The sequence below is a fragment of the Caretta caretta genome, chromosome 10 (genome assembly GCF_965140235.1).
Source record: "Caretta caretta isolate rCarCar2 chromosome 10, rCarCar1.hap1, whole genome shotgun sequence".
NCBI classification, from domain to species: domain Eukaryota; kingdom Metazoa; phylum Chordata; order Testudines; family Cheloniidae; genus Caretta; species Caretta caretta.
Window position 1 is genome coordinate 70,274,943 of NC_134215.1, and position 12,224 is coordinate 70,287,166.

The 12,224-nt window shown below is 50.2% G+C and overlaps 1 protein-coding gene across 3 annotated transcripts in view; it reads right to left on the minus strand.

Annotated features, from left to right (window-relative positions):
* FANCI (FA complementation group I) overlaps positions 1-4,280 on the minus strand; it is a 34,608-nt gene extending 30,328 nt beyond the window's left edge. Inside the window, exons 1-4 of one of the 3 annotated variants that reach the window (XM_048865665.2) lie at positions 4,200-4,280; positions 2,514-2,647; positions 1,052-1,124; positions 441-571 (exon numbers count right to left, since the gene is read on the minus strand). In XM_048865665.2, the coding sequence (XP_048721622.1) occupies positions 441-571; positions 1,052-1,124; positions 2,514-2,597 (288 nt within the window). In that variant the 5' untranslated portion in view covers positions 2,598-2,647; positions 4,200-4,280. Of the gene's footprint in view, positions 1-440; positions 572-1,051; positions 1,125-2,513; positions 2,648-4,199 lie in introns of those variants that run through there. The other 2 variants (XM_048865667.2, XM_075133169.1) reach the window with 2 other exon arrangements.
* Positions 4,281-12,224: the final 7,944 nt, after the last annotated feature.

Genomic DNA, 12,224 nt, shown 5'->3' on the forward strand with positions numbered 1-12,224 from the left:
AAGAGTATGAGGAGATGCACTAGAAGACTCCAGACATAAATACAAGTGATTAAAAGAAAGCAAGTATACTCTCAAGAAGCCAATGAGAGCCACATTAGAGACTGCTGGTGCAGCCCAATATTGTTTAGTAGAGGAAGTCACCCTGAAACACAGTATGCACACTGGCCGTTAGAAATGGAGATAAGTCATGTTGACTAAGTCAAGGGATTGGACAGTCTGAACTACTTCCAGGTACAAACATCCAACTATGATAATCACACAGATAACACTTTCCAAACATTAACTAACCTCATCTTAGGTGAGACTCATGCAGGTGACCCACTCATTTTTCCTAGTGGCCTAATTAATAATTGGAATCCACATCTCACAGGTAAAAGGGCACTTCCCCTCCCACCTAGATCCAATAGGCCCCATATAAGCCACTCCAAATGAGCACCTACCTCCAGCATCAGCAGCCCTATGATCTCTGACACGATGTCCAACTGCAGGTCCCCCGACTCCACCAGCTGGATACAATGTTTGTAAACCTGGAGTCTCCTGAGAACACCATTCTGCTGAGAGCAAGGGGAACCTTATTGTGTGTGGGGGGGGGACGGGGGAGACAAAGGGGAAAGGAAAAAAAATACTCTTAAAGAACTTAGCTAATTCCTGAGTGCATCTGTGGTATCTGAGAAAAGTTAGGTTAGACCTATTTCCCCTTCCCCAATACATGTGTAACATTGCCACATTCAATTGATCCCAAGGTCAGGAAGCCTGACCGCTTGTATTTAGATAGAATCACAGAGAGAGATGATCAACATTTTACCTGAAAACCTACTTCTTCCACGATATCTACAAGACCTAGTTCAGTTGCCCACTTACCTACTTCAACTAGATATTTCTTGAGCAAACAGTTAATCTATATGGGCAAGTTAAATTGGTTAGTCTCTAAGGTGCCACAAGTACTCCTTTTCTTTTTGCGAATACTGACTAACACGGCTGTTCCTCTGAAACCTGTCACTTCTGAAAGTAAGTTATCCAGAGGTCAATGAAACCCAAGTTGTCCCATTACCTTTGAAGATTCCCCTCAGCAGTACGGCAGTCTCCTTTCCCTTCACAGCCTGCCTCGTAATAAGGTCACCAAGCTGCAACCAGAAGGAAACAGCTGTAAGATACCAGTTGCTTATTTTCATACTTCCAACATTTACATTTGCAGGTTCACCCCCACCCCCTTCTAGGAAAAGCATTGCCTGTCCAGGAACTAATTCCCCAACAAAACGGCTGGGACTCACATACCTATTATCCTTCACCTGAACACCTTGCCATATTGTTATATTGCACCATGATTGACAGCAATGTCAGACATTTCTCCATCCCTGTAGAGTGGATAAACCTAACTACAACCCTCCTAATAGCATTACATGGATCTGTAGCCTATCAGAGACCATACCAAGGCACAAGGCAGTCCTAAATAAGTTCCCAATCTGGGTACACCATAGAACAGGGGTGGGCAAACTTTTTGGGCCGAGGGCCATATCTGGGTGGGGAAACTGTATGCAGGGCCATGAATGTAGGGCTGAGGCAGGGGGTTCGGATGGGGGAGGGAGTGTGGTGTGTAGGAAGGGTCTCAGGGCAAGGGGTTGGGGTGCAGGAGGGGCCTCAGGGCAGGGGGATAGAGTCCAGGAGGGGGTGCGGAGTGCGGGAGGGGGCTCAGGGAAGGGGGTTGGGGTGTAGGAGGGGTGCAGCAGGGGGCTCAAGGCAGCGGGTTAGGGGGTCTCAGGACAGGGGGTTAGGGTGAGGGGTGCAGACTCCGGCCCAGCGCCGCTTACCTGGAGCAGCTCAGGAGTGGCAGTGGTGCGCAGCAGGGCTAAGGCAGGCTCCCTGCCTGCCCTGGCCCCGCGCTGCTCCCAGAAGTGGCCAGCATGTCTGGCAGTGGCTCCTGGGGGTGGGGTGGGGTAGCCAGGTCCACCCGGCCTGCCCTCGCCTGTGGGTACCACCCCCAAAGCTCCCATTGGCCACGGTTCCCTGTTCCTGGCCAATGGGAGCTGCGGGGGGCAGTGCCTGCAGGTGAGGGCAGCACACAGAGCCTTCTGCCCCCCTATCCACCAGTGGCTGCAGGAACGTGGTGCCAGCCGATTCCGGGAGCGGCATGGGGCCAGGGTAGGTAGGGAGCCTGCCTTAGCCCCACTCTCCCACAGGGCTGGCAATCCCACAGGCCGGAGCAAAAGCCCTGACGGGCCGGATCCTGCCTCCGGGCCGTAGTTTGCCCTCCTCTGTCATAGAACATACACCACAGCTCTAATCTATTCCAAGTTCTTCTTTAGCCTTTGGAAATTTAGCATACAGCTAGAACTATTCATTCAGAGTACCATCTTACAGTTTTTTTTTTTCACCTCAAATGTCCAGTGAATTGGTATGGGCACACTTTTACAACATCTTCAAATGAAGGAAAATTCTAGCCACCATTCTCTCCTACTACAGCCCATGCATAGAATCCAAGAAAAGCCTCAAATGTTCAAAAATATGCAACTCACTTCATTTTCCTTCAGGTTTTGCAGACATTCCTGAAGTCTGTCTAGTGCTTCTTCTGCTGCTAGAGATAAGATTTTCTGGTCCATTGTAGCTCGTGTCAGTAGACTTTGCAGCACCGTCACGCATTGAATGTGTTCTGGAAAATGACAGGGGAATTAGCACTTGGAGAATAATACAGAAAACCACCTAGTCTTTCCCCACAAGAAATCTGTGCAGATAGCCATTGGAGAAAATTATTATTCAAGAGGATTTTCAAGGAATAACTCCCCCCATTCATCAGTTCTCCACAACACCACAATTTGATTTTACGTGTCTTTTACAGAAATGTCTCCCAATGTACAAGTTAAAACAATGGAAACATCACAGTAATGGCACGTGAGAGAAAGAATGGGAATCATAACTAGGAAAGGGCACTGGTCTACAGCTAACCATCAGTAGCAGGGGTTCTCAAACTGGGGGTCGGGACCCCTCAGTGGGTCACAAGGTTATTACATGGGGGGTTACGAGCTGTCAGCCTCCACTCCAAACCCCACTTTTCCTCCAGCATTTATAATGGTGTTAAATATATAAAACTGTGTTTTTAATTTACAAGGGGGGTTGCACTCAGAGGCTTGCTAATGTGAAAGGGGTCATCAGTACAAAAGTTTGAGAACCACAGGGCAGCCCCAAAGAGGTACGGGGAGAAATCACTGAAGCAAAATTGTAACTAGTGTAACCAGAATGTTAGTGTAGTACCAACCACGCATCCCGTTAACATAAGTCATTCATAGTACAGCAGCATTCTCGGTTAGGACAGTCTGACTGGTATAGGGGATTCTATTGGAGTTTCACCCCTTAACATTCTGTTTTTTAATTGGCTGGCCATCACATCTCTGGCCTGAAAGTTCGAAAGGAGGTGGAATGACAAACAATCGAACAGAAAAGAAACAGAAAAGACAACACAAAGGAGCACAGGACTGGCCTCACAAAAATGTAGAGATTTCAAAGCTTTATTCCAGATAGAGCTGTCATCACCTCTGAAACAACCAGAAGATTCGCATTAGGAAGCACTCAGCACAAAGGGGGAAGAGAGAGCTTCCATTGTAATTATTTTTAAATTATAATTATCAGGAGGGATATTTGCATGAGAACATGATCTTTGCTCCCTAAGAACCCAGCTGCCCAATCTCTGAGAAACATCTGCAATGTCAGCGAAGAATGACATTTCAGGTGCAGAATTAGCAGCTGGATTTTTATTATGAATATACATATTATCTTGCACAGTTCTCTGCTGACAATAAAACACGACACAGCCCCGATGGTGAAAGGTGCAAAAACCCGTCTGCCCAGGCAAACATTCCCAGGGATAATAAAGGACAAAGCAACACAGAGACTTGTGGGCAGACCTCTCATTCCCCCGTGACACCAGACAAACAACACACCCAACCCCAGTTCAGGGAGACAAGTGGGGGGAGCGGAGGAAGGCACCTGAGTCGGGGTTTTTCAGACGTTTTCAAGAGTTTTTTGTAAACCACCCCACATTGAGCTCTAGGCACCTTCGCCACAACTCAAAATGCCAGCCCCCCCGCTGGCAGCCCCACAAGCCCTCACAGCCAGCAGCCACCGCCTCTCACCCTGCCCTCGCCCCAGGCACTTCCCCTCCCCGGCCGCGCGCTCGCTGCCGCCCCCGCTCCCCAAGCCGTGCTCACCCGCAAGCCGCTCCCGCCTCGTGCCCGCTCGGGCCCCGGCTCCGAAACTCCCGCCGAGCACTCCGCATCCGTTACCCCTGGCAACAGATCCCGCCTCCCCGCGCTCACTTCCGCTGCCCGTGCCAACAGAGCCCGCCCTCAAGCCCCGCCAGCCCCGCCCATCGGAGAGGGCCGGGACCCGGGGGAGCCGGCTGTAGAACTCTCCGCGGGAGTTGGTCCGCGGGTTCGAATCGCCCCTTGTCCGCGGCGCGAGGCAGCTGCGGCGGAAGTTGGCGTGAGGAGGGGGCCGCTCAGCGCCCACAGCCCCGTGGCTCCGGTCCTCTGAATCCAGCCTGGGCTGGCGGCGGCTGCGTCTCATTTACCCCGGGCCCCCCTCGGACTCAAGGGCCAGCTACAGCGGTCACCCCCTTTGTCTGGGGCGCGCTGCTGCCGGCCAGGTCTTCACGGGAGCGCCAGGGCAGCCCCTTGGTGGGGGGAGCGGGGGGCTCTCGGACCAGCCCCGGGCGGCGGCTAGCTCCCTGCGGTGTCCCATTTGGGAAATGTGGCCACCCAGGGCCAGCCTTAGGGGGTGGGTCACCTGGGCGACCACCCCTGGGGCAGCGTGGTCAAGGGGGCGCCATGTGGCAAGTCACAAGTTGCTCCTGGCTGGCAGGGGAGTGCCACGTGGGTGGGGTGGGGTGGGGGGGCCCAGATTTCTCCCTGCTTCCTCCTGGTGAAGGACCATTGTGCGAGGGAGGTGAGCGGTTCTCTACAGATACTGCTCCCCACTTCCCCAACGGTCCCCTGCCCCCCCCCAGGGGGCTGTAGGGGGGCATCAGGGCTCCCTGCATCCAGGTCACTGCCCCCACCTGGGCGGTGCTGTGAGGGGGGCATCAGGAGCTGCTGCTCCCCTGTCCTCCCCTTATGCAGCCCACGTGGGGACAGTGACCTGGATGCAGGGAGCCCTGACTTCGCTCCTCACTCCCTCCCCCCCCCCCACAGCCCCCTAGGGGGACACAGAGGAGCAGTGTTCAAGGGGGGGGGGAGCAATAAAGCCTGCTGCTCCGTGCACCCAGATCAGTTTCCCCACATGGGTGCAGGAGGGGGTTGCAGGAGTTAGGGGCACAGGGGGCACCATTCAGAGGCTAGAGGTGTGTGGGGGTGGGGAGGCCATGAGGGCCAGAGGCAATGGGAGGGGACACCATGCCGACGGGGGCCAGGAGCACCAAAATAAACTTCGCCCAGGGTGCCATTTTCCCTAAGGCTGGCTCTGTGGTCACCCTATGCAAAACCCTCTCAGCAGAGAGGCCAAGGACTGAAGGGGCCATAAAGGCCAAGCTAAGGAGTGGCTTGGCAGTGGAAGGGGGTGCCATCCCTGGTCAGTGGGTCTATAGAGGACTCTTTTTTTTAGGGCCCTAAAGTTGGCACCTTTCGCCAGCATGGAATTCAACAAAAAAATCTCCCAGATGAACTTTCAATAACAAAACAGGGGAGGCTATTTCAGTGCTTCCTTACACACACCCCAAACCCTCTTCACTCTTGGGGGGAGAGGGGGGTGACAGGAGTCACACACATGTCCGCCTCTCTGGATACATTATGGCGCCCCATGTCTTAATAAGAATTAAACAATCCTGCTCTCAGAGTTACCCCAGCCAGTAACAGCTCCCTGGCTTCCACTTATTGCTCTGTTTCTGCTTTGAGGCTTTCCTAGCAGGGCCTGAAATGCTCATCCTCTGTAAGTCAGGATCCCAAAAGCTTGCTTTTCATGCATTTTCCCCACCTCCACCACATCTACATGCATTTCAACATCTGCTCTCAATTGGGCTTTCTTAGAACAGACACTGTCAAATAAACCCCCTCTTTTACCCTCAGGGGGCAATGGAGCACACAAATTTCAGGAACATAGAACCACTCTGAATCCAGTTAGATTTGAAATGTGCTAGGATTTTCATCTTGAGATTTCTTGGAACCATTAACTCATTTCACATTATTCAGTGCTTACTAGATTGAAGAAGTGATGAAATTACTGGCTGGAGTTCTATGTAATGTTGTCGTAGCCGAGTTGGTCCCAGGATAATAGAGAAACAGGGTGGGTGAGGTAATATGTTTTAGTGGACCAACTTCTATTAGTTAGAGAGACAAGCTTCTCCTTGAATGGTCTCTTAGAATAGGTGCTAACTCAGGGACTGGCAATCTTTGACATGCGGCCCATCAGGGTACCCCCCTGGTGGGCCGGGGCGGTTAGTTTACCTGCAGTGTCCGCAGATTAGGCCGATCGTGGCTCCCGCTGGTTGCAGTTCGCCACTCCAGGCCAATGGGGACTGCAGGAAGGGTGCCACTTCCCACAGCCCCCATTGGCCTGGAGCCACGATTGGCCGAACCTGCGGATGCTGCAGGTAAACAAACCGCCCCAGCCCGCCGGGGCTTACCCTGATGGGCTGCGTGCCAAAGGTTGCCGATCCCTGACCTACTACTTTTGCTAAACCGTTTGATCTTGTATTTAGTTGTGACATTCTAAGTACTTTCCCCAGACCTCAAGAAGAGCTCCATGTAGGTCAAAAGCTTGTCTCTCACCAACAGAAGATGGTCCAATAAAATATTTTACCTCACCCACCTTGTGTCTCTCTAATATCCTGGAATGGACACAGCTACAACAACATTGCTAGAATTAGACTTACTCTAAGTTGCAGTTCACAGTAGTACCAAAGTAGTAACAACAACTATAAAGTGTAGGGGGCTGGTACTGTCAAATACTGTATTGTTTTTGATGAGGCTATTTCTGGAAGTGCTGTCAGCATGCACAAGGAAACGTGTCTCCTACCGCATCCTTATGGAGCTTTTGGAAGCACATCATGAATCACTAAGCAGGCAGAAATGCCTTTTACAGACCTCTCTATGGAGTCCATGAGATAAGAAGAGGGAAGAAGAGGATATGGTCTGGAGGGGGAAAGTAATGACTAGGAAATGCATCCCACACAAAGGAGTCATGAATGTTTCCAGCTGCTCCTGCAACTGGCAGCAAGGATAAGAGGTGAAAGAATCAGGAAACTGGCCAAAATGGGGTCTGAGTGGTTGAAAGAGTACAAGGCTATGCTACCAAAGAAAAACTCAGGCGACGGACAGTCCCAGGGAAGATGTTTCTCAGTGGAAGCTGCGTACCTTACAGTTCAACAGGGGTTCTGTTTTGTCTTCCATATGGGCCCATTCAATCTCACACACACACACACCATACCATATATTTCTGCTGAAAAGCCCACAGGAGGCTTGTGTGTCAGGTAATTTCTAACCCTTTGTATTTTCTCAAGCCCTTTTATCCCTGCGGCGCATCAACACTTTCTCTTCCCAGAAAAATTGTTAAATACAAACTTAAAGTATCATTCTCCTCTTGCCTTTTTGCTGGGCATGGTCCTAATACCAGCTGAGACCTGGTGTGTGCAACTCACCTCCAGCCTTGCATGTCATTGCGGGATCTGCAGGTGACAGGGCATCACGAGCAGGTTCTGAAAACAGCGGAGAGCCTTTAATGAGCTGCTGGCCCTGCTGAACCCTCCTTGTCTAGTGAGGTGGCAGCCTGCAGGATGCAGTGGGTTTCTACTCAGGACAGGGAAGCTATGTACATTTTTCTTTTTGGTAACTTCTGCTTTTGTGCCTTAAGATTCAGCAGGAGTTTTTTCTGCTTTGTCAGGTCACCTCCTGGAGGGAACACTGACAGGGCACTGACACTTCTATTATGACAACCAAGACATGAGTGTCATTCCTTCCAGGGAAGAATAGGTTGCCTCAATGTCCTGTGGAGAAGATGCAGCACATGCTGTTCCTTGGCAGGGCATTAGCAATTATTGTGGCCCCACATATTTGGCACCTTTCATAAATGGTTCCATTTCTAGCTAATGGGCTCCTGTCACAGGTGCACAGGCTCAGTGCTCTGGTACAGCTCTGAATCAAACCCAGGCAGGACCCTCAGTATGACACCTCTGGGCACACTGTCACTAGGATAAACCTCCTGGGATTGCCCTCAGAGCCTTCATCTACCCTGTTCCATGCCAGGAGCCTCCTGCAGTGAGTCTACCTGAATAGGACACCTGGGGAAGCCTTACACATCCCCAAAGGAGCCATGCCCCCCAACTTCTGCAGTCAGCAGTGACCCTCGGCCAGCGTGGTGAAACAGAAGTGTTTATTAGTTGTCTGGAATACAGCGTAGGAAAGTTCTTTGTTCTCACAGAAACCAGAAAATTATATCTAAGTCCATCTTGGTCAGACCCAGAGCCCTGGCTCTTCCCTCCCCCCCCCCCCCCCCCCCGACACCTTCCAAGACCCAAACCAGTAGAGTGTCCTGTTTCGAACAACCCACCTTCAGTCACATCCCATTGCTTCTCCTCCATCCTCTACTGTGTTTCCCCAAGCAAAACTGGTCACCTGGCCTCCATTTCTCTCTTTGTTCTCCAACTCGTCGTCGCCAACTGGCTTCTTGCAGAAGGTGGGTTCCCCGGCCATCGGTTGCTAATTTACGAAATATCCAGTCATTGTCTGGGCCCAGGAAGCTAGACAACAGACACATCTAGTCCCCTAGGGTTCACTGTAAAGATCAAGCACCATTGTCCCACCACCTAGTTAATCGTGCAACATATAGGGAAAACTGAGGCACGCACAGTATTCATACAAAACATTAAGAAAATCCCCCCACTTCATAGAATCATAGAAGATTAGGGTTGGAAGAGACCTCAGGAGGTCATCTAGTCTAACCCCTCTGGTCAAAGCAGGACCAACACCAACTAAATCATCATCACACTTCTTAGCTCTGTTTTGTTCTGAAACAGATTTCTCAAGCTGGGAGATACTAACAATGAGAAACCACATGCTCTGCATTGTAATTTCTTTGCAGTGAATTGCTAGGCAACCTTTCCAATTTACTTTAAACATTATAGGGTGGCAAAAGCCATTGTACCTCTATGATCTCTATGCCACAGGAAAAATAAGTCATCACAAAGGAGTTTGTTGCTGACCTGTAACTTTCTTTTATGTGTCTTGAAATCTATTACAGTTCCAAACTAAACAACACTGCTCATAATGTAGGCCCTACAGATAAACAAAGCTGAAGTGATGTGTGCATTCTGATTCAGATTTAATAAGAGTAATTTGAATAAATGTGACATGCATTAATGGTCAGGATGTCACAGAGATGAAAACTATATGTTGGGTCATCCTGAAGAGTCTATCAATCCCTGTTCAGGCTGAATAGAAGTGCAGATGCCTTCTAATCCGCTCCTTTCCCCAGCAGTCCCAAGCTGGCTGCCACATATACATATATGCCACAACATGCATTACTTGGTGCTAACAGTGTGTCATTGTGTCCTCATGCAACATCCCAGTGCAACATCCAACCTACACTAATTGTGAAGACTCTGTAAAGATCCCACAAGCTGGTTTCTCAAGCTGAGAGAGGGACCCTGGAGGACCAGGACAGTCCCCTGATCTTTGGGCCGGAGAACCAACCTACATAAGCCTGACTAATAATGTTAGGTTCACACTGGTACCCAAAGTGGCTGCAGTCCTGCTGTGCAGAAGTGATCTGGGACCTGTTCCCTTAATGAGAGGGATTTGTGTCAGGTAACAAATTGTTACAGTGCAGTGGATCCCAGAGGCAGATTCCTTCTCCAAAGTGACTCCTGTATAACTCAGGTAGTTCTCACCTCTAAAAATGAGCAGATCTGGGGTCAGGAAGGAACTGTACCGATGGCACTGTAGGATCTTAAGGTGGGCATGGTGGTGAGGCAGCAGGTCCTTTTTCTCTGTGCTTTGAGCTGGGACCCTCCGTCAGGATCAGGTGGATGTATCCATCACAATCATTTTCCTGCAATACAAAGTACTGGGATTGATTCCTTTGAATGGAGGGGAAGCAGGAGGTGAGAAGCCTGGACTTGGTGAAAAACAAGCCACAAAAGCTTTTCTTTTCTCTCTGTCCAGGCTTTCCTGCCTCTGCTTCTCTCAGCTGTTTCATGGCAGCTGCAGCCGGCAGAGGGCACTCTAGCACTGAGCTACTTTTCTGAAACAGGTTTCAGAGTAACAGCCGTGTTAGTCTGTATTCGCAAAAAGAAAAGGAGTACTTGTGGCACCTTAGAGACTAACCAATTTATTTGAGCATGAGCTTTCGTGAGCTACAGCTCAAGTGAGCTGTAGCTCACGAAAGCTCATGCTCAAATAAATTGGTTAGTCTCTAAGGTGCCACAAGTACTCCTTTTCTTTTTCTGAAACAATGGAGCTCTTTAAGAGAAGGCTGATAAAAGCCAACTGAGTTGCAGTGATGCCAGGGCTTCTGCCTTTCCCTGACTCAATCTGCCAGCGACCCCCACCTCCCGCATGAGCCCTAAGCCAGGGAAGGTATCATTGTAGGCAGGTAGTGTATTTAACCCTCAACTCCCAAGATACTGTATATATGCTACTCACCCTCCCCAAAACATCAGTGTTTGCAGTGCCTCTGAGGCCCATCCCACATTCTGTGGACACCGATCAAACATTCGAGGGTCTTTCCTTAGTTACCCTGGGCAGGGCACCACCTTTCCCAGGCATTGCCTTTCTCCCTGATGAGCTCTGAGTCTGCTTGGGTTGGGCTGCAAAGCAGATCCTGGTGTGAATAAGGGGAGGGGAAGGTAGCCCAAACCCTCTTTCGTCCTGCCCCAGTGCAGACAGGTCCCAATTGGGCATAGGGTGGTAATTACTGTCAGGAATCCCTCTGGGCCATAAAATATTGTAAGGATGGGCTCTAGTGACCGGTGTGAGGGAGCACAGCACCTCTGTCCGCTACACACCCCCATGCTGTAGGAACAGAGCACTCCAGGCTTGGGTGATGGGCCTGGCTGAACCTGGACCATAGGGACCTGTTAGTTCTACAGACCCACAGGTGTGTGTTGCATGGCAAAACCAGGTCCCCAAAAGCAGTCAGCAGTGTGGTTTTAGTCAGCAAGGGCTTGATTCTGCCATATCTTGCTGCCTGTGTCACCGTTCACACTGTGCAAAGCAAGGGGGCCCAGAGGGTGTAATGCACTCTCAGTGGAGTGATCAAGGAGAGGATCCTGACTCAGGAGCATTTGACCCCCCATTTGGCACAGGTCTAAATGGTGACACCAGGGGGAGAAGCAGGCCCAAGTCCCCATCACCAATTTTATACATCTGCCTGAAAACAAGGAAGGGAAGGGCAGTGAAGCTTTGGCTGCTCCAGGAGAGGTTCACATGGATTTTGTACCATCAGAAGGCAGCAAACGTTGGCTAAAATAAAAATCTCAGTTCAGCCTCCTGTGATTAGATATTTATTACTCTAATACTTTACCCACATGGGACATGAATGAGCAATTGGCATCTCTTCACCAGCATTAACAGCCAGGTGACAAAAACCACCCATTATTCTTTCATATTAACTGAAAGACTCATGGTCGAGTCATTTAAGTTCAAATGTGACTGGCTTTAAAATGGTTCTTATCCAATGGGAAATCCTCTCTAGTTTCTGGGGATCACAGAGAAATCAAAAAGCTGTTGTTCTTGTAGGGTCTACACCTGGGATTGGCAACCTTTGGCACGCGGCCCGCCAGGGTAAGCCCCCTGGCGGGCCAGGCCAGTTTGTTTACCTGCCGTGTCCCTCGGCCTGCGCCGCTTCCCGCAGCCCCCATTGACCTGGAGCGGTGAATCGTGGCCAGTGGGAGCCGCAATCGGCCGAACCTGAGGATGCCAGACTTTGTGCTCCTCTTTGTGGGTCCACTTAGGTTGCCACCTCTTCCAGATTTCTAGAGACTGTTCTGATTTTGAAAGGTTTCTCTTACAAGTTGCAGGATGTTATTTCTAAAAAAATCCCTAATTTAAATATAGTTCATAATAAATCAGCATCAATCTATAAGGGGAAAAAGATCTTGCATGTGACAGGCAGTATTGTCACAACATTGCAATGTGATGGCATCATGATGTGACACAGGACAAGTCTCCAAATGTGGAAGCAGCAGAATTTCTCTAGCAGACATTTTCCCTAGAACTGCGTGTGAGCTTACCTGTCCAGGTCCT